Source organism: Diorhabda sublineata, chromosome 8, assembly GCF_026230105.1.
Source record: "Diorhabda sublineata isolate icDioSubl1.1 chromosome 8, icDioSubl1.1, whole genome shotgun sequence".
NCBI lineage: Eukaryota > Metazoa > Arthropoda > Insecta > Coleoptera > Chrysomelidae > Diorhabda > Diorhabda sublineata.
In genome coordinates, this window is record NC_079481.1 from 20,590,454 (window position 1) to 20,614,507 (window position 24,054).

At 31.7% G+C, this 24,054-nt stretch overlaps 1 protein-coding gene across 16 annotated transcripts in view; it reads left to right on the forward strand.

The window, feature by feature from the left end:
- LOC130447221 (uncharacterized) overlaps positions 1-20,377 on the forward strand; it is a 533,966-nt gene extending 513,589 nt beyond the window's left edge. For all 16 annotated transcript variants that reach the window (XM_056783914.1, XM_056783916.1, XM_056783909.1 and 13 more), the window contains one exon: positions 6,701-20,377. In XM_056783914.1, the coding sequence (XP_056639892.1) occupies positions 6,795-10,301 (3,507 nt within the window). In that variant the 5' untranslated portion in view covers positions 6,701-6,794 and the 3' untranslated portion in view covers positions 10,302-20,377. The remainder of the gene's footprint in view (positions 1-6,700) is intronic.
- The last annotated feature ends 3,677 nt before the right edge of the window (positions 20,378-24,054 follow it).

The window sequence follows — 24,054 nt, forward strand, 5'->3', positions numbered from 1 at the left end:
GATAAATAAATCGAAGACAGACTTTTTCAAATAATTTATTTACTGATTACATCGACCAACATGAAAGGGGCACAGACTGATAATAGCATACGGCAGTTTAAACGGATATGTTAAAGGTGGTTTAATGACTATTGAGTTTACTCCTTCCGGTGACTACCATGAGGACATAAATGCTTATATTTTTAAAGAATGGTTTGAACAAATAATAGATAGTGGTTAAAAATGATTTACACAATTGGCTAAATTCAAAAAATATTGAGTTCCGTCCCGGTTCTGTGAAAAAAGTGTTCCCTTCTTAAAGAGAAAAATATGAAATTTCGGAGAATCGTCGAATGACGGGGGTTAAATCTCCACCATGTCAGTGCGAACTAAATCCGATTGAACTCGTATGGGGGCACGGATTAAGGGAGACGTCTTCTAATTCTAATTTTTCTAAAATGAAAGATGTTAAACAGTTGTTTTTGGAGGCTGAAAGCTGAAAAAAGACAGTTAATCATACGATTAAAAAAGAAAAGAAAATGCCGACAATATTGATGAAATTATCGAGCCACTCAATGTAGATAATGGTAGAGACAATTCATCTTCTGACACCGATTCTGATTTGTATTTGTAAGAAGTAGCTCTACTTGTTCTCATGAGTTTTTGAATTAAAATTATTATTTACAAACGTAATGTCGTTTGAAAGTCAAACTTTTAAACTCCTATAAAACTAAGTAGTATGACACAACATACCTCCTGGAAAAATAAAACATTTTAAAAAAAGTTGCCCTTCTTTATGATGTCAATGTCAGATTTGACACATTCACATCAGCCTTTTCATATATCATGCTGCAACCCTCGTATTATATTGAGACAAAATTATGACAAAGACATGATATCGCTTTCATCAAGTCATAGTACTTGTACATACATAATGTTTTAAGTCTTGTCAACCTTTTTGTCATGTCTCTTGTTATCGATAGGTGTTATCAGATAAATTCAATATTTGAAGCGAATAAAAATTTCATTAAAAAACTTTTAATATATTATTTCATATCGTCATTGGTTACGCAAATATTTTTGTTTTATGGACTTTTTTGTTTAGACTTCCAATTTGGTAGATAAAATTTTCATCTAATGAATGAATAATTGTGAATTAATTAAAATAAAAAATTACTTACATTTGTTTTCAAGAAATACAAGTATGTGGTAACAAATTGACCGATAACTTTCACATATCGTTGACTATCCGTTGCTGACTTGCAGAATAAAGCATACTCACTCCATTGTCTAAAAGATTACGCTACGGGTAACAGAATATGTAATTAAGTGCATTGTCAGTTTTCTAGGAACAAAATCTAATGAATTACAAATCAACCGCATCGTTTATTCCACACGAAACAAAAATAAATGAAACAGATCTGATTTAAGATTAATAATATTCGATTACGTTTGCTATATGCTTATGTTCATTAAATACACATTACAAGTAACGGTTAAGTCAAATATGCAATTAGTACTATTATTTAAAAAAATGAATAATCTTACAGGATTATAAGAATCGAATCCAATTAATAAAAATTAAATTAAATAATGTTACGAAATGTTTAACAAGTAGGAAAGTTTACATGTACAGTGAGATCCTGAAATAGTGTATACATTCATTTTCAACGTAAATATAAATGGTTTTGACAATTCTTATGACAGGCTAATTTTATATAACGTGGAAACCACTTATGAAATATATTTGTTCTCTATCTGCGACACAGAAACTTGGGAATTAAAAAGTGCACTTTTTAACTGTTAATAAGAGCTAATTTACTAGGAAGATGATAACTTGATTAGCGAAAGGCGTACTAAACAATGCAATCAAAGTGTTGGGGAACTGGTGGTAAACAGTCTGTTATGAAGGATTTCAAAAGGGCATTGTTAATGAGAACATATCACGGACTTGTACAAAGGAGAGTCGAACTTGACTTATGATCACAAAACATTTCATGTTCTTGTCTATATATCAATCAAATTGTATTGAAAACGGTTACTCTATTAATCTCATTTGTCATATCTTCACGACACTCCATTAAACAATCGATATCATATTTATGAAGTTTTGAAAATTAGTGGAATTTCTAGGGGTAGATGTAGAATTTCACTATTATAATTGTATTCAGATTAATTGACTTTTCCCGTCATGATTTCCTTCCCAATAACATTGCAGTTGTATATTACGTTCAATTTTTAATACTTTTTCGATCCAATTACTCGCATCCATAATCTATACATTCGCCTCAACGTGTTCCATATATGAATCGTGGTCGACTCCGTTACAGGATGAATGTCGTGAGGGTCGTCCAAAATCGGCTGTTGTGCTAGAAAAAATTGATGCTGTAGTTTCACTCGCATACATTTAATATTGCATGAGAATTTGGCTATCGAAGGGATTTTTTCGCGTTGGCCACCACATAATTTTACAATCGCCCAGAAAAAGTTTATGTCGATTGGTGTAAAGAAATTCTGAAAAAATTCAATCACGGTGTTTTAAAAGATGTCTTCCAAGATCGTGACAGGTGACGAAACATGGATCTAGGCATATGTACCTAAAATTAAACAACAATCAACTGTAAGGATCTTTCAAGACGAGATAAAACCAACATAAGCTGTTCGCGCACGAAATACTTTAAAGCAAATGGTCGCCTGTTTTTTCGGAATAACTGGAGATGTTTGTTAGATTTTTTCGAAAAAATCAGGGAAACCAATCGTAGAAGACGATTTATTTTCACCACGACAATGCGAGTTCTTAAACATTGGTTCAAACAGAAACTAATGATTTCTTCTTATTCCCTCAGATCAAAAATAAATTGCGAGGTTAACGATTTTCTACTCACGAAAAAGCGGTTGATGCATTCAAATCAAATGTTTGAAGATAATCGGAATGGAAAAAAAGCTTCAATTTGGAAAGTGCCATGCATCCATATCCGCAACAACTAAGGCTATCTAAGATCATTCGGATGAGTTAACTTTGAAAAGCAGCTGAAAAACATGGGTTTGAAAAGGATTTCTCTTAATCTGCTCTCTTTGTTTTTAATCAATTTCTCGTAGCTATCGTGTAGAGCTCGAATAATTGTTCACATTATGTCATGTATTTATTTTAGCTTTTCGGGATAGCTTATTGATTTTTTGTATATTCATCTCTTGTTTCTTTCGGTATGAATATAGTAATTTATATTGTAAAAAACATTTAGTAAATTCTATTATTTCAAATGTGATGGTATCAAAATAATAAAGCATTCGTTATCTATAGGCGTATCACTTTTAGTACACAGTTAAAATATTTTTTGATGTTATACCTCCAGTATTTTCGTATATTTTCACCTAATTATAACTCCGAAACAGCTGAAAGTAAAGAAGAACTTTTTCTAAAAATTGACTATGAATGGTACGATCATTTCATCAGTAATATTGTCAATTTTCCATATTTTCTCTTTTCTTCCTTTCTTCGTATGATTTATTACCTTTTCCCAGTTTTCAAGCTTCACATTATTTACAGCCTCCAAAAACTGTTCGAAAGAATTATATTTTCTTGAAACTTGTTTCTTTATCTGTGCCCATTTCAGTTCAATAGGGTTTAGTTCGCCATGATATATATTTATAGATTTCATTTTTTTTAAATTTATCTTTATGGCAACACAAAGAATATATTTTCAGTCTCTTGGTCCTGGGCAATATTTCTAGAAGCTTCGAGTAATAATTTGCATTATCCATTTCTATTATACAGTTATGAGGAAGAAGATCTGTCATTTACTCAGACATCAGCATTCATGTCCTCATGGTATTCACCAGTACGAGTAGATTAAAAATGGACAATAACCAACCCTCAACAAAACCGTTTGATCTGCCGATGTCTACTATTGTCAGTCTGCGCCTCTTTTTCTGATGGTAGATTTAACTTTAGATTTTTCAATAATGTATTTGGTGTATGCCTCTCGTTAATTGATGTTTTACCTAATTAAAATATATATTATTTTCCATACTACAATATGAGTCATTTCTATTAAAATAAACTTTCTGCAGAATCCATTAATCTTCTAAACGGTTTAGGATCTGCTATGAGGTCATTAAAATGTCGTTAAATTCTCTCTTCCACTTCTTGACGTGAATTTACATTCGTAGCATACACCTTTTTCCTGAGATGTCACTAAACTGTGAAGTCCAAAGGATTGAAATCACAAGACCGAGGAGACCACTGAATCGGAGGTTTTGCACCTCTACCAATACATTGATTCAGAAAATAATCACTCAACCAATTACAAGACCTTCCGTTAAAGTGCAGTAGAGCTAAATCATGCATATGGAATAGAGATTCTCAATTATTTTCAATTTTCTACCTATCCTAGAGACGAGGTCCCTTTTTTGAAACACCCTGTATACGGTGACGAATATTCCATTGATAATAAAAAATGATATTTCTAAGATTAGGTATTAGCATTTTCTTTAACTTTGTGATTTTCTAAACGTGTTGTTGAGTTTAATTTCACAATATATGTTGTACATTAATATTAACAAACGTCTACTTTTACGTTTCGACTAATAGATGCCTACGTTTTGAAAAATATGTAATAAACCTGTAATTTTACAAATTACTATTATTAAACTCGTTTTCTTGCTGGTAATAAATGTTTAGTTCATGTCGAACTTTAAATTCGAATAAATGTGTAAACCTTACAGAACATTATAAGTAATTAATTACGGCTTTTCTTTCAAATGTGACATTTCTTCTTGCACACATGCACCGTAGCACAAACTCAGTCAATAATAATGATAATTTAATAGGCCCATGTGCTTTCAAACAAATACAAACTACATGAACCGGAAATTGTTTTCTCTTCTTTTTTATACTAAACAATTAAGATTTCGAACCCGCGGAACCGACTATTTGTTTGTCTTTGTCTTTTCTTGGTAATATATCATACACCAGCTGGGTCGCTTTGTTGATTGTTATTTTTAAGTTGTAGTTGTTTCCAAGGATTACTTAAAGCTTAGATATGTGTAGACGACATAATTGTTTAATCCAAACAAATGTACTTTTATAACATTATACAGTGGTTAGTAACAGTCTAGACAATGTATTAAAACATACTTTTATGACTTTCAACAAACATTTTTCAAACCTCTTAACATTTGAATAAAATATAGGGAATTGTCAGAAATAACAAAGTCGCAATGCTATGTAAAAGTAAAGTAAAAATGTGAAGCTAAGTTCATTGTTATCTGCATCCACACATTTTTAACATTTAGCGCTAAAGTATTATCATGTATTTTTCTTCCTAAAGAACTTGCTCAAAAATATTTTAACTAAGAAATCAGGCTGAATGGTGAAAGTCTGATTTAGAATTTTTCACAATTCGTATACGTTTTGTTAACAAAGTTATCATCTACACAGATCGATTTACCTTCGGTCTCTGAAGACGATAATTAGGTTATCAGAACCCGGGACAGTGTACGAAATTTATCCTAAAAGTGTCTCACCTACCTTCGTATCTTCGCATTGGTGTCCTTATTATCATGCGGTGAGTGATATTATTCAAAGTAGTCTCCATTTGATTCAATAACACGTTCCCAGCGGTATGAGAAGTCAGTATTTGAAATTGGCTCCATTGCATTCGTGGTATAAGTTTCAACGGATTCATGTCCTTTTAGATGATTAAATCTGTAACAGTGCCAAAAGTCGCAAAGAACTATATCGAGATTGTGGCTAAGCTGGCTAAGTTGTGCGACTTGGTGCTCTGTTGCAAAATACAAAATGTACCATTTTTGACTTCGACATTCTTGAAGTGTGAAGCCTATAGTTTCGATTCTAGACATTAACGGTGAATCCATGAATCATCACTAGTAATAATTTTGCTAACAAATCTAGATGAAAAAATTCATCATATACCTTACATAATATTCCCATCTCGTTATAATTCAGTGAAATACAAACAAAAGAATTCAAAACTTTGGAAAAATTTAGAAAAAGCTGGATTTTTGCATCAACCTTCGTTTTATTATTTCTATCAGAATTCCTCATTGATACATGTGCCGCTAAAAAGCTTACTCGACGTCGAAGGTCACAACAAATGCTTTTTCGCGATTATCTCGTTAAAAAAACGGTTATTAAGAAAATAGTGTTTATCCTATTCCTAGCTTAAGAAATTGCTAACAAAAAAGATTGTATTACATTTTTACGTAAAAAATTTATTTCAAACTTATACATACATATATTTCTTCGACTCTACGGTAGGAGGTTTTCCGTAGCTCCCAAAATGGCTTAGTGTATTTTCCATCAATGAAGAGGTGATGTCTGCAGTTCATGGCTATTTTGAGGAGCTTAACTATTCTTATTATAAAAAGGGTATAGAACTTATTGAACATAATTGGGAAGGAGCTAAAAGGAGATTACGTTGAACAAGAAATATATTTTTCTCAAAATTTTAGTGTTTTTTTTATTGGACCAGGTCTTCTGGGACCATCTTGTACTGAACTACAATCAATTACGTATTAGATCTTCTATAATCCAATCCAACGTCTGGCGAAACAAACGAAATTTTTGTATGTAATTTACTATTATTTTTTGTATACATGCACTACAAAGTTAAATCATTTTATTCATATATATTTTTATTATAAAAAATTTTTAATTCAATTATTATATTTTATTAACCATCTTTTTCTATTGTTACAGGTATATACCATCTGATAATTCGCAATTAGCTGCAGCTTGGAAAATCACTTACTACTACTACTTACATCCGATCTGTTATTAGAATGACAGGTAAATGATCTCAAGCGTGGAGCGCAATGTCATCCAAACCGGAGACAACAGACTGATGAATTTGTTAATACGAGGTTCGGATTACATACCTAATATGGACTTGAATTGTACGAGTTTTCTTCTTGATGCCGGTGTCGTCATTAGGCATGTAGAACCAAGAATATTTGACAAAGAAGAAAACAGGATTCACCCTGGATACAGAGATGACCGTTGTTGTTTTGACGTTGCAGAAGAGGACTCCGATCATGAACTTTCTAGAAGAACGGTTGAATGTGGCCCAGGCTATTGTAGTGATTTAAATAATAAGATTGAAAACAGTAATGTCTCCCGAGGCAACTATGTTATCTGTGATTGTTTATATTGTGAAAAACACTGTACCCAATTTAGTTATTTGTTAATATTAAGTCTATGGAAAATATTTATGTGCCTATATAAAAGTCAATGGTCAATTGTAAAGAGGAACTCGCATTCGAGTGGGATTTTGCTTATTGCCGTGTTGTTGATGTCTTTCGCAAAAGTAAACGGTTTCAACGATGAGTTCGATAAAAAGGAACAATTGATGGATAAAATTAATTTGGAACAAAGCATCGCTGCCGTTTTCAATAAAGTAGCTTATGGAAGCACTACTAAACGTTCTATACCCGATAACGTTTATCCTGTGACAACTTTAGTCACTCCATTATTAACGACTTATCGATATATTAATGGTAACGACGAATGGTTGAGGGTAGACACTATTCCCGATAGATCCAACGTCGAATTTGAACAACCCGATTTCGAAAGCGAGAATAGTAGACGAGATTTGGATATCGGATACGGTGCAGACCTTGAAAAGGATCACGCTCTACCTACATCAGCTCCTGCTGCTGATATTCTTAAAAACAATAATAATAAACATTACAACAATCCCAACAGATACAACAATGATCGATTAAAACCCGATTTTAATTTAAATAATAATAATGCCGAACAAGTTACTGAAAATATTTATAAAACCACTACTTCATATAATCTTCTGAAGAATGTCAGACCGACAAAATCCATTTATGGCAAAGAACCACCTAGTTACGTTCCACCAAGTCGATCATTTTTCACTCCTCCGCTCCCCCCAGAATACCAAAATCCTTTTGCGGACAAACCTACCTTAAGAGGCACAAACTCAGATAGCTATGCTAATCGCAGACCTATTCCTCCACCCAGTCTGATGCCTACTAAAGACAGAATACCTTTTAGGCCAGATTTACCTAAAGTAAATGTGGAAAAAGTACCTGAAAGACCAAATGTCAATAATAATGAGCAGTATCGTCCTCCTAATCCAAATCATAGTTCGCCAGAGAAGAACGAAAAGAAAAAATCACTAAATACCCCTTCTCACAATGTAAGAGTAGGTGAATTCCATGGACATAATAGAAATTTGTCCGAAAGTAATTTTGAGTACGAAAAAATACCTGCAATACCTGCCATTACAAGAATTTTAAGTGGATCCAATGGTAGACACGAAGACATTTCTGACATACTTCTAAGAACTGTTACTGCAACACCTAATCTTCAACATTTTGAACCAAAAATAACTAAAACAAGAATTCCACCAGTAGAACCGAGTTCAAAAGTAGGTGATACAAGCGAAATTGAATATACGAAGCCAAAACTAGAAGACACAAAAAATGATGAAAATAATTCAAAAAAGGATTTTAATCAAGATAACGGCCCACCTGATCGTTCAGAAAGTGTAACTATAAAAAAGGATAACACAATATCCGAAAAGAAAAATAATCCAGAGGATGTAACTACACAAATGTCAGATGTACTTAATCTGCCCAACGTCAAAGAAAAAGATTTGAACAAAGAGATGAATGTTACTATAGCTAAATCCGATGAGATATGGTTAATATGTTGGAACGTTCATGTTTATTTGGTTGTGTTTGGATACATATTATTAGCTACGTTTTCCATTTTTAAATTAATTCGTTACGAAAACGATCCACATATGTTCTCTAAGAGTTATTTTCTTACAATACACTTGATGCTAACTGTAATATGCGTGTTACGTATATTCTATTTGGTGTACGATCCTTACAATCTATACAATTCTTTTAACATTTTTCTTTACGATTTTCTTCACAATTTTCCGTTAAGTCTTCTTGCAACTACTTTTGCTGTATTGATACTGTTTTTATTAAAAAGGACTTTAACGCATCTTGAGATTAAAACACGCCCTGTATTTCTAATAGCAGTAGCGCTACTTCATATAGCTCTTTGCTTCTGTGTAAGTATTGTAGAAACCCTGGGTTATTTCGATAAAGCCAGTTTAACTGTTTGCAAACCTTCCTTCGTACTGCTGGCTTGGGCTCTCGGTTTCAGTTATCTCTATTTGTATAAAATCATTAAAAATGTTCTTGCAAAGAAAAGTCAAAACTTATCTGAAATGTGTACTCAAAATATTTCTTACGCTAGTCATATTACTATAGCTGTTGCTCTTTTATTCATACTTTTAGGACTTGTTCAAGTTTACGCGCTTTTCTTCATTAAAGTAGATCGTTTTAACAAAGAAATTAAACACCATTGGATACTTTGGAGTTTCGAACTGTCTGTTAGATTAATAGAAATTTCCATTATAACTTTACTAGCTATTGTAGTTAGTTTGAAAATGTCTCAAAGAGAAAAACAGTCGACTGGTGGTTTCCCTCTATTCCCTTGTACGACAAGCGATTCAAGTACCGATAATATTTACCCAAATAATTGCAATACTAACCCTAATGCATTGAACTATAGTAGACAAGAAATGATTATGGATAATATTCCTACAGAACCTATAGAAAGACCAAATTTACTGAAAAACGCTTTCCAAAATGATTCATTCGATAAAAAATCCACGTTAGAAAGGTATCAAAGCGATAGTGAACGAAGTAGTAATTTCGATAGATTTGAACGGCCGAAATGGGGATCGGATAGATTTGATTCTCGACAAAACGTGGACGGATCTAGTTTGAGTAATTTCACACAACCGAATTCGGGTAATTTCGAAAGAGGTGCACACAATTCTGTTCAAAATTCTTTGAGAAATGAAAGGTCTTCAGGCAGAAAGGCCTACGATTCAGCTAAATACTATGTTAAACCTAAATATGATATAGAATATAATAACGAGGATTACGAACAGGATATGTTTGGAAATAATTCGGAAAGGAATATATACAGCGAACCCGTCGATAATCCTAATTCGCATCAATATGAAAGAACAAGACACGAATTCGAACGATCTGATTTCGACCGGCGTTCAAGAAACAGTTCGAATACTTCGGGTCGTAGATCGACAGGGAGAGCGCGCAAAAACCATCCAAGGCCACACCTCGGAGTTCAAACATTACCGAATCACGACAGGCATCAAATGCAAGATTCAATGTTGGTAGATGAGCAAGGCTTCGTTAGATTTAGGCACATGCAGGAAGAACTGGACAAACCTAAAAAAATTATACGCCAAATTAGTGATCAAAACCACTATAGTGATGCGTAACTCTACGTTAGAGCTAAGCAGAAACGCACAGACGGTGAGGTATTTTTGTAAGACAGCTAGTTGAGTACAGGATGTTGTTTATTGACTGGTAAAAATCGGTTATCTTGAATGATTTGATCAGTCTAATCAAATTTCACAGGTGACTGTAAATATTTATTTATTTTTTATAAACTAACCTGTACTTAGCAGTTTAAATAAAATAGCTCCAAGAATTAAGTACGTAGAAAAATATCATTTTCTGTGTGTTTCTTTCCTTAGCTCGTTGATCGGAATCTGAAAGTCAAAATTTATATATTTTGGCCTAAAATTTCTAGCCTTTATAGAATATACGGAGCCAAAATGGTAGATTGAGATAATAAATTGCCATGATATTTTCCAAGTATTATACCCCAGATATGAAATTTTTTTAAGAAAGAATGATGCGAAAACTATCAAATTAGTTCCATATACAAATTAAAGGAACCGAAAATTTCACACACAATCGTGGTATAGGTAATAATTCACGTTTTTTAATGTAATAAATTCAACTTTTCCAAAACGGTTGAGTAGATGTATAAACAAAAATCTTGAACATATTTTTTGGATGATAGAATATCTTTTTATTTCTATTTTATCTCATATTAAATAAGCTGAAATATCAATACTGAGAAAATATTTTAATGTAAATTCTTGAGTTTAGCCTTTTAAATAAAGTTTCAGATAAATTGTTGCGTAAATTGTTGAAATAAATCAATAAAGTAGTTTCTACACAGTATTTTAAGTAATTCTTAAAAATATCGATAGTAAAAATTTCAGAATAATGCTTTTCATAATAAAAAGTTAGAAAGTCAGAAATATTACAGGACCAATAAAACAACAGTATTACCATTAAGATGAAATAGTGTATAACTATTTCAAAATCCGCTTGACATGGAGCAAGACAACGTGCAATTTCTTGTCAAAATATAGCATATGAATAATGTCTCATGTCTTATGTCTCATCACCTTCTCCGTATTTTGTCAAGAAACTCCAAAGCTGCACCTATTCGGCAAGATTTGTGATTGTCAGTCAACATTGATGAAACCCAACGAGCGCAACTGATTAGTAACGATAGAGTATAGGGCATATCCGGAAATTGTATCGATAATTCACTTATGGCGAAACTTCGAGTTTCCCTAATCGTTTGGTCAACTTGCTAAATAATGTCGTCTGTAGTGATAGACTTGCGTCCTTGAACCCCTTCATCATAAATATCATTTCGGTCATCTTTAAATTTTCGACACCACGAAGAACGCCACTCATATAGGTGACTCCATACACTCGACTCATTCTTCAATGGATTTCCACTGCACCCCTTTCCTTCACAACTCGCAATTCACACTTGGTGGGAGGATCAATACCAACAGTCATGTTTATGAGGCAGCGATTAAACGGGATATAACGTGTTGGAATCGCGTTTGAGTGGGGAAGATGAGCAGTAGGGTGATACATTTCCGAGAAAAATTTTTTTCCGGTGCTCAAGCAAAATATTAGTCTACATATAGAAAAAAAATACTCACAAAGTTTAAGCTCTTAATATCAGTTTTAAGTACTGTAAGAGTCGTTAAAGTACACAAACCAAAACTTGATTTAGGTATAAATCCGAAAATTCGTCTGTAAATAACAAAAATACAAAATTATGGATCCATTGATAGCCAAAACAACAATCGTTCACTCTATAGTGACGTCACTCGCAGCTGATTGGTGCAATGTTTTTTTACCTGACAAACTACTTAAATTAACGAATTTCGTTATTAAAATGATCGCTTTTAACAAATAATGTGAAAAAACATGTAAGTTTTAGGATTTTTTGAGATTTCTTAGATGAGTAAAAATAAAAATAAATTTATTTCTGATTACTGTCAAATACCTTTTAGAAATCCGATATCTTACATTTATTGATCAGCTGAATTCCACCTGCGCATGCTTTTTATCAAGATATATTGCGTCTTGAATTGCATGTTGTCTTCTTCCAAGTCGTAATCAATAATAATGTATATTACATCAAATGATAAACGACTTGTTTAATTACTTTTCATTTTTTTGTAATATTTTTGAAATTTTTTGTTTCTTGAAATGTTCTAGTTCTGTTTGATTTGGTTATATTTTTCCAAGAATATAGTTAACTAGACTTTAAGAGTTTCTTAAATTATTTTTTCCCTATTGTTTAATGGAAAACCTAGTTTTTTCCAGTACATCACTTTTGAAAATACTCGTGTGCTCATACTAGTCAATACATTATTTTTATTTTAGCTTGTCTAGCATTCGTAATTTAGTTAATCTATTAGGCCAGTAGTGCAATGAAAACGTATCTAGATTTTGTTACATAGTAGATTTAACATACGTCATACTACTAACTGGCAATAGTTGGTTTGTACATTTTCCATTGTGCGTTCTAAAACAAATACAAATACAAAGTTTGATAGAAGCTTACAGTGTGAATCAATATATACTCATTATAAAATAAAAATATAAATTGGGCGATTTTTATACATCTGATTGCAAAAAACTTTCCTATGACTAGACTAAAAGATTTGAAAACAGTTGTCCGAAGATTTCAACATGAATATTTATGGACAGAAGAACAATACGGCAACCAAAAGAACATATCTTTTCACTTATGTAAGTGTTTAATTCCACTGTCTGTAGAAAATGTGTTTACTCATATATACTGTTAGTAACGTCAGAGTAAAGGTTAATGTCAAATGGTTGTGTTAATCATTTTTTCTTAAAGATGCATTTAGTTTCTGGGGTAGTAAGTATTTTGAATGTTAAAGTTTACAATTGTTTTTATTGTGATGTCTGCAGTACTGTACTAAAAACTATCCTTTTTAAATATATATATTTTATTTATGGCTCCAGTTGAAACTTGGTATTGACTATTATTCATACTCACAAGTTATATTCTCATTGAAATGAAGAATTGTGTTTCTATTTTCGTAATATAAATCTCATATATAATGATTAGTTTATGTTTGAAGCTTTGTCTTGTAGATATTCGCTATTTCAGAATATTTTATAATTAATTTTTTTTGTTTACTTTTATTTTACAATTCAACTTATTTAGCAATTGTATGTATTCTGTTTTATTTACTTAATTTATACCAAAAATATTTCCCATACTTCAAGCTACCATTACAATTGTCCGTTTATAATGTCGCTCATTAGATGAAAATAGTTTAAATTTTTTAAAATGGCGCAGTACATTTCAAAAAAAGCTAATATTTCACTGATTGTAACCAGTGGCGGATTTACTTCACTTTACTTTCACAATTATTACACTTTTCTTCAATAAAATTTTCACTTTATAACTAAAGAACTAAGATTTCGTGTAAGATCTTTGATTATTTTCACGGCAAAAAATTGATAGAGAACATTATTTTAAGCAAAGAAACTATTCAACATTCATAAATATAAAGTTCATATAACCAGTGAGTAACTTTGATACATATTTGTTATCACAATCAAAGTTTAACAACAATAAAATGAATATTTTTTCTTAATTATCTGTTGTGATGTTTTTAACTTAAACTGTAATAAATTTTTGAGGTCCTTATTCATTAGATCTGACTCTATGGATAAAATTAAGCTTGAAATAAAGTAAATAGTTCTTCACTCTTTTAAAGCAAGAAAAGCTTCTCTCAACTAAACAATTTGTCGCTACTGTACAGAGCAATACGAAAGTACTATATCAAAGTTAGATGCTCTCGCAGAAGCAAAGACAAACTTTCTAATTAAATTGATTCGTTATTTTGTGCGCATAAATAAAGAAATTTCGGAAATCGAATTTGATGATTTGCTCATCAGACCGTTGATATAAAGTGGTGATTGGATTGTGCAAGTATTTAGTGACATGGAGAAAAAACGCACTGCTTACACTGCCACTACACCAACACTTACAATTATGCTGTCTGACACGCATTGAGTTTACCTTCAGTCCCTGAAGACGATAACTTGGTTATCGAAACGCGCGTCAGACAGTGTAAAGGTCGATTCAAAAACTTGACTTTCCGTTTGTCGTTCGCTGGTGACGTTTGACATATAACGTTTATTGCAAATTCTACCCTTTTCATAATCTTGACGTTGCTGCCGTTAACCTAAAAATTCTGTTATTCTTTTTGATGTGCTTTTTGTTTTCGAGATATTTTTGTGTTTTTGTTTGTAATCCAGTATTTTTGGACGATATTACGGAAAATAATGAAGAGAAAACAAGCACATCCAAAATACCACCATAAACAAACAAACAGAAAGAGAAATAACCTCAACATCACGCTCTAACGTCATACGTCAAAATCACGTGACAAACGCAAACGGGTGTGATTGGTTCTTTTCTGTTGTTATGAAAGTTGTCACGAACGGCTGACGGCGACCTCAAACGGCAACTATGAATGATCTTATGCATTTCAATGTTTTTAATTTTGTAACAGCAAACGTCAACGGCAACGGTAAACAGAAAGTCAAGTTTATGAATTTGCCTTAATTGTTGTCTCAGTCAAGTTGAAATTTAAATATGAATATCACCATCGGTTCCAGAAATTCCAACTTAATTGACTAAATAAGTTGAAAACAAATTTATTTGGATATAATAACTGCTTTCCATTTACATTCAAGTGAATGATCCAATCGTCTGTTAGAGCAAAAAACCCAATTAGGTCTCACTTGTGAGACTGAAAAGGAACGTACATTGAACCGAGTTATGACGTCAAAAGTGAGAATAATCTGAGGTTTGGTGTAAAGGGAAAGAACCTTTTGTCACGTAGAAGACCGTTTTTTCCCAGAAATCAAAATAACGATTTTCAACTAGTTAACATTAGTTATGTGATATACTCGTATGTATAACCACTTCTATTTTTTGGTAAATTTTCTTCTGAATTTGTAAAAAAGATATTTAGAAGATGAAGCTTCATTTTAAATAATTTTTGGTATGTATATGTATATATTTTGGAAACTGTGAACATAATATTTGTACTCTTATTTTATGCACTTGATACTTTACATATATCCCGTTTGAAAAGATATATAATGTAGGTAAAACGACATTTGAATTCGAAAAAAAAACTTATCAGTATGCTAATTGGACAATAATGAGAAAGACAGAATAATTAAAATATTTTAAAATTTAGAAAAGGATAGTTTGCTAGAAAGTACTACAATATCTATAAAATACTCTTGCATCTTCAGTGTTGACTTATGAAATAAAGATTACACTTATTGTTAGAGTTAGTGTATCCTGAAATATAATATGAGATAAAATATAAATTTGACAAGTAGCAAAACGTGTATATTGCAAATTCTGTAAATAATAATTAGGATTTATTATTTTAATTTTTTTATAATTTTATACATTATTTGTACGATACAGGGTGTTCGTATTTAACAGAAACAAAAAAGGCAGCTCTAATTATTATATGTAGAGAAATGAAATGATGAATCTCATTTTCCTAGATACTTTATTACATAAAACCCTGTACGATGCTTTTATTTATAGAACAAAAATGACTGAAATTCGTCTAATTCATTATTATTAACCAAGTGAAGCGGGCTAAAAACTAATATTTTAAACTAGATTTATTAACCGTCCTTACATTTTAGGAGGGTATTTTCGAGAACGATGTTCAATACATCATTTAGTCTTTTTACAAATGTGAAAAATCTTGCTGTGAAAAAATTTATTTGAAAATTACCTCCTTGCAATTCATCTTAAAATATAGTAAAAACAATTGAGTTTTGATACGACTCTCTTATAATTTGATTCATATAAAAAATTGCATTTAAAGAAAAAGTTTATCAACTTTTTATTGACAACAAGAAAAGCGCACTTTAATGATCACACAATAGTAAACTAACCTGGTATACTTCGGGAAAGTAAGGCCAAAAAATCAACATAACATCAACTTTTTTAATTGTTTTAGACGTCCCATCTTTTTATAATCTACAACGAAAGGTAACATCAATTTTTAAACAGAAAATCTTGGAAGAATACCAAAAACATATTGTTCATGTTATCTAGTACAATTCTTACTCTTTCGATTGCAGCAAACTACATCTTGAAATTTTAATGTTTACAAAAAGAACAGCAATTAGAAAAAAATAGTCAGTTTACGCCGCTGCTATTTTGAATATTGAAAATTAAAATTTTCAATCTTTTTTCGATACATTTCCTTCATATTTCCGTAGGTTATTAATTCTATTTCAATATTTTAATTAAACTTGTCTCAAAAACAAGTTTTTAAATTGGTTAAAAATTTTCGTAAAACTGAAGGTTCAAAAAATTTTTTATATAGTGTTATAAGACATAAGATTTCTTACAATTTTGTTAACTATAATTATTTTTGCAAAAACGAAAGAATTATCAGTGTAAAAGACTCAATTTTTGATTGCGCTTCAGTGGAAAATGATCTTGGGTCGACATGTTTTCGATTAGTGGGATTAAATTCCTTAGGGGAAAATTGCTGATAGTTTCCTAACTTTCCCGGTCTAGTAAGCTACAATTTAAAAATAAAAATGCATAGTACAGATAGTAAGTCGAGAAAAATAAAATCAAATAACTCAACAACAAACAATTTGTGAAGTATATAAAAAGCGGCTATCTCTAAAACACATTCTTGTTGAGTGCGCGAAAGAAATCGATATAACATCAGTCATAACCAACTCGATACTCCCTTACATCAAGAATTCATTGAAGTGTATCACAGAAATCTTATACACAAAATGTATCTGTTATCATTTTATCATTTATAAAAGTTATTACAAGATAAATATTTCATATGCAAAGGGTTATTGAGCTGCAACATCTTAGCAACCCGTACAATAAAAACTATTAAATCGTCTTCATCTACGTCCTCCACCGATATAATTCCCATATTGAATTGGTCGAATTGTTGTTGTATAAAAATAATATTGATGAATAAATGAAGGCTGTAAATAAATAACAGAAACTTTTGTCTATACATTGAAAGGAAATGTAACCAAATTATTATTATAGTAAATATCTTCTGTAATCTAAAGGTAATACTAAATTAACTTTCAATTATTATTCTTTTCAGCAATTTTTTCTCATATTGTTTCAACTTGTAGAGAATTGTTGCATGTAATACCACTTCTCTCAATTATCGGTGATATATTCCATAATTTCGTATACCACATGTTTGAACTACCATAATCACAGACCTCTACATTGTGCCATATTAATAATTATTCGCTACCGATTCATTTAGTCTTTCTGACTTCTACGTACTCCTAGATCCATGGCTAGTCCTAATCAAATATCTGTCATGTACAGGCCTTAAAATTTAGCACTTTTGAAATTGCGGTGATAAAAGGAAACACATTGGATGCAAACAAATATTTATTCAAAATCATGAATATGAAATGGAAAATTATTTGTTGAAAATAAAGGGGTTAAGTGGTCCCTATCTCGCCACTGGCATACCTGAAACCTGGCACTTAGTTTTTCGACAATGCTTCGACACATAGCGCTGCGTATGTTACCCATATCTTGTCGAAATGTATTGTACTCGACTTTTAAGACAACCCCATAAAAATTTTTTTGCTTTCCACCACGCACTATCTGGTAAACAATTTTTTATTTTCAATTACTGATTATCACGAAAATGTATGCCAATTTTGAATACTGTAACACAGTCTTTTTCACAATAAATTTATTCATAGCAAGCTGTTAGGCGAATAAGACTTCTTGTAGATGTTTTTTGTATATATGTATGATTATATTGCCAATAATTAACTCACTTGCCATTCGAATATTACTGGGTTTAATAGACTATTTACCTTATTTTTGTATATTTTCTACAGTATTATTCTTTTTACAGTATTTATTATATTAACGTATATAAATAAGTACGTTTTTAATTGTGTTTACAACGAATTTGTTTTGTCTTATTGATATTAGCAATTCTCGAATTTTCATATTTCAAGCTTTCTTATAAGTACGGTCGTTTTATTTGATTTTGATGTAAAAGAGGTTTTAACAGTTGCGTTCATCCATTAAAATAAATTTTTATAAATTTTTATAAAGCTTTAAATTATTTTTGTTCATTTACTGAAATTGTATATAAGTTGGTATATTACTTTGTTATCTTACTAGTCAGGATAAAAAATATATTGATTCCGTGAATAATATATTAGTAATTAATAAAAACTCGTAAATGCTCTGACACGGAGTTATTGAACTAAATGAGAAATAAAGAGAACTGATGCAAATAGAGAAGCGAAAAAAAGTTCTATCTGGTTCTGTATGATTCGCTGTACCAATTTCTTATGCTGATTAATCGAAGGGTTAAGAGACACAGGTAAAAAAATATTCTTTGTATTCAATGAACATATGAGATTGGACACCTCGAAGCCTATATGCTTTTCACAGCCGACCAATATTAAATTTACTGTCAGAATTGTAGCGAACAATCAATGAAATCAGCAATATCTGTTGATTACATGTAGTTGAGAGACAAAAAGTACAATAATCAAAAAAATCATTCTCTTCATTAGAGAGCATGAATACTAACATGAGTGTTCCATCGCTTCAATGGACAGCTGAAGATGCTAGATTTAGTAGAGGATGCAACGTGCTTATTCTGATACGTAGAGGACGATACCTATATTCACATCCTTCGAAGTGTGGGAGGTTAAACTATTACACCTGCGACCGTACGAAATAGAAGATGAAGATTTTCAACAGCTAGATCTATTCCACATCCTCAACTTTCTAAAATATATGGGACTAATAGAACAACTGTTAACACTGAGCATCCCCAGTGCTGTGGCAAGAAAATGGGACACAATAGATCACAGAAATCAATACTATGATATGATAAATAACTCATAACATCAACAATCATTTCATTACCTTGAATAGTTGCGTCTATTTTTAATGTGAATAAAACTTACTTTTGACTCTCTTAGCCGCTAAAGACGTAGGGTTGTCAGGTTGTAGGTTGTTAGTCATTTTTTACATGCCTGGGTCAGTATTTTTAAACTCCTCAGTTTTCTCTGTTAAGTAATGTTTTCAAGTTCATGAATTAACAATTTAGACTTTTGCTATTAACTCCCGACATAATATTAATAAGCTTGAATCTAGAATAATTTCCTAATCTTTTTAAACATATGCGTTTCCTCAATAAACCAAATATCAAGTCCCTCACACATTTACAGTAAATAAAATGTAAGTTTTGTCACAGGTCATAATGCCAATGATACCAACCATTAAAGTAATATACATATACACATTCCAGATCTAATTTCATTATTCTCTACAATTTTGAAAGGGTTTCTTTCACAGAGAAAAATGTTCGAATTAATCACTAATTTGAGAATAAACATGATGTATTGAATCATTATTGTTGAACTGCACAATTAGCTAAGTAAAAAGTTCCCCACAATGAGAAATATGAATAAACACTATAGATAAAAATAATTTCAACTTTAAAAATTTGTGTATATAAAGAAAGTCAAATCTGAAATTGTGAATTGTTTTTAATTTGTGAATAATATAGAGTTGAAATACTTTATTTGGAAGAATTCTGTATGGATTGTTAGAAGACATTTTCTGTAACGCTGCTGTTGAAATGTCTGCATAACAAATATGACGACTGTTATGTATTCTGATATTCGCGTTCGAAATTTATGTAACAAGATATTATGTTCTCGCCTCGCTGAAAATTCGAGTATTATTATAACCGAGAAAAGTTTTATTATGAAGTCTTTGAAATAGTTTCTATTTTACATTCCCTACCTATCTGCTGTTTGTTAAATGATATTCATGATCTAATTGTTTGTTCCTATGCAACGTACTTATACAAATAGCTTTTTATACAGTTTTTTTTGCCAGTACTTTCTCTGAAAAGCTCTATTTGTGTAGTATAGAAGGAAATGTTTTCTTTTTGGATGTCTTGCAAAAAATGTTGTTTTCAATATATGATGCAATATTGCGATTTTTAAATCTGTGTCATTTGTATATAGACAATTTTTATGTATTTGAAAGTCGGAATATCAAAAGATTAACTTGTACTATATAACTGTAATATATAAACAAATGATAAAATTTTGTTTTTATTTATTCAGAAATCCATTCCCACTTCCCAATTATTCTTAATATCAAAGTAGAAATGACCATCTTCCAAATTGTGGATGCTCTTCTAGAAACAATAAGCTGAAAAATAAATGCTAATTAAATGCGAATCAAGTGCCAAATGCAGATTTTATTTAATTATATGATGTCCAGAATCGATATTTCTCGGAATAACTGATTAACTGAGTTTCATGCATTACCAAAATGCATGAAACGATTCTATGCGTCGTTGTTGAGTGAAGATTTTTTTTATATCATAAAAAATCATGCAACGCAATCCTCCACGGGTTACCGTTACTTCCATTTTTGTACAAACTGGCTTCTTTTAAACGTTCCTTATCATCAAATTATACAGTCATTTTCTAAAATGTCAATTGCTACGCAATAACAAAAGTCTGTGGTCGTAAATCTAGTGGTAGCATAACTCATTAACGCTACCAATGACTGAAGGTAACACAAAGCTGAAGAATAAACGTCAAACAAATCTCTCAAAAAACTTTTTTCATATTTAATCGTCTACCATTTCTAGTCCCTCCTGTTCTCTGCTCATTTAAGGCTCCTTTAAATATCACCATCAATAACAGCGAATTTGGAGCAAGTTTTGTTTGGTAGAAACTTCCATGAGTATGCGTCTTTCGTTTCCCTAATGGAGGATTAGTGTTTGTAGCGAAAAAATAAGTAGCATTGAAAACACTATTAACTAGTTCAATGGTGAAGTCATCGTAGTTGTAGACTCAACTTCAAAGTTATGAATACTTGCACTATATTGACACCAGGCTACCACAAATACATCTCAACACATCTTGCTTGATGGTCTCCAAAGAGTACAGTCGCATCGATCATCAACATATTACAGTCAATGTTGAGGCGGATTCGTAAAAAGTCGTGGCATGCACTGGCCAGTATATTGCTGGATACCACCAGGAATGGTGTAATTCCAAATGAGGTATTTTGAACCTTGAGTTCTAGTAACTGGGGTAATGCGAACTCCAGTACAACTTTATACTTTTATACTTAAGCGATTATAATGAGTCAAAAAGGGAATTGAACCTTATTATCCAGGTGGAAAAAGCGAAAAATTGGAAATATATCTGCAACAACCTTAACTAGAACATTTGGGAGAAAGCAAAGATGATTGTTTTCCAAACACCAATTGTGTTAATATTATAAATTATACTATTATTGGTGAGCATTATTCACAGCCGATGCCGCTAGATAAGCATTGTTCCTCCTGGGCACAGTGAAGGGATCTCATTCAACGTCGTCTTTGGGGATGCACTGCAAGTTAGAAATCGCTGGCAAAATAGAAGTTCAATTATGATGGGCTGCTGGAGATTCCTCTGCCGAAATAGGCTGGTATTCTTGGCAGCAAGAATAGTTTAAGAGCTGTTCTCTTAGGAAAATCTTGAAAGTGCCAGTACGGATGCTAGCAAGGTGGTATCAAACTTCTTAGGAGCTAAGTAGGACATGGAAGTGGAGATGATCAAGTCATTTACAGAATAACTAGAATAGAGTAGGAAACAGAAAGGCCCCTGGTCTAGATTTTACAATGCTTGTCTTGACAAAGCAACCTGCCAATAAATCCACCTGTTGAATAATCATTTCATCATTCACTCTGTATGCTGGATGCGGCTGGAAAAATGCTTAGGTGTGTGTATACTGGTAGACGGTGCTAATTACCAGCAGAAAACAAGTGGATATGATGAAGCTGCAAATTGGAAAGTACAGTATCATATCTGAATCGTTCATTCGATACTTGGGATATCAGATCCGAAACACGGTTCTGGCAAACAGAAATAGACACATGTTAATGTGAAAGGATTAAAAAAGTAATAGAACAAAACAAAAATCTAATACGAATATCAACCTAACATAACAAACATAACTGTAGCTAGGAAAATCCGCTGAAAACTGAAAACATATTTATTATAATTGAACAAAATCAACACGAACAAATAAGTATCAGTCAAGTGAAATTTTAAAGATAAAAACCATCAATAGCCGCAAAAAACATATTTACCAAAGATAAGGAGAAGTAAAAGAAGACAAAAACTAGTTTACGTTACAGAGGAAGGACTAACAATATTAAAGAAATACGAAAAATAGAGATTTAACAATAGAAAATAATTTTGAAAAAACAGAAAGGGCAAAAAATGGATTCAGATGATGACTATTCAACAGAAAAAAGAAAAAAGCAGAGCATTAAAGGAACCAGAAAAAATATCAACTAAAAAAGCAGTAACATCGCTAACAAGAAGGAAGAAAGAATATGAAGATAAGCTAGATCAAATACTGAACATAATTAGACCAAAAAGCGATAAAGAGAGACAACACATAAGAATAGAACAGGAAGACATCAAGAAAGAACTAAAAAAATCAACAATGGAATATAAAACACTAAAGGAGGAAAATGAGAACATTAAAGAAGGAAATCGAAAGATCACAGCAGAAATGATAGAATTAAGAAAATCAATTGACCGACTTGAAAAAGAAAGAAAGAAAAGTAACTTTGTGCTAACTGGAATAAAACTAAGTACAGAATATGAAATTAGTCTGAAGGAAGCAGCTGAAAGAATAATAAAAACGCACCTGTACCTGAATATTGAAGTGAAACATGCAAAAAAAATTGGAGAGAAAACGTGCTTAATAGAATTAAATACGGAAAAGGAAAAAGACAGTATCCTCCAGAATAAGCACAAATTAAGAGAAATCAGAACAGAACAAATATACATTAATGAAGACCTCACACGAGGAGAACTGGAAAAAAGAAAACAACTGCAGAAAAGAGCGAAGGAAGAGACAGAAAAAGGAAAAACAGTAAAAGTTACAATAAAATAACAGTAGATGGAAAAGAATGGGAACTAATACAAGAAGATGAGAAAACGAAAGAAACGAAAGGGCAAGGACGGGAGAAAAACGACAGTAATAATAAGTTTAATGATAAGAACAGTAGCACTAGTAGTAATTTTAACTGTAATGTTAGTTATAATAATCTGTTAGAGGAAAATAATAGCAATAGAAAAATAGCAGTAAACAAACAACTAAGACTAAATCAAAGAAGGAGAACCAAGAAAGACAACAATTAATAACAACATGGAACATAAAGACTCTCTTAAAAACCGAAAAGATAGAAGAAGTAGCAAAGGAAATAGTCAAATATAGCATAGATATCACGGCAATACAAGAAACGAGATGGGAAAAGAGGGAGAAATAAAAAAAAATAATAATATTTATACATTTAGCGGAGAACCAAAAAGGGGAAATGGAGTGGGATTCTGCGTATGGAAGGAAATGAGAAATTGCATTGTAGATTTTAAACCAGTAAATGGAAGAATAGCAACTCTGAGACTGAAATTGAAGAACAAATATGTTACAGTTATCAATATATATGCACCAGCAGAGGTGGCGCAAGAGAAGGAAAAAGATGACTTCTATGAAGAGCTAAGTCAAGTAGGAGAGAAAATACCAAAGAAAATTACCTACGAAATGTGATAGGAAATAAAAAAGGAACAATCCATAATGAAACTAACGACAACGGGTACAGACTAGTCCAAGTGGCAGAAATAATGAATATGAAGTGTTTATCAACCAAATTCGAACACCCCACAAAACATAAAGCAATTTGAAGACATCCAGGTAGAAACACCGAA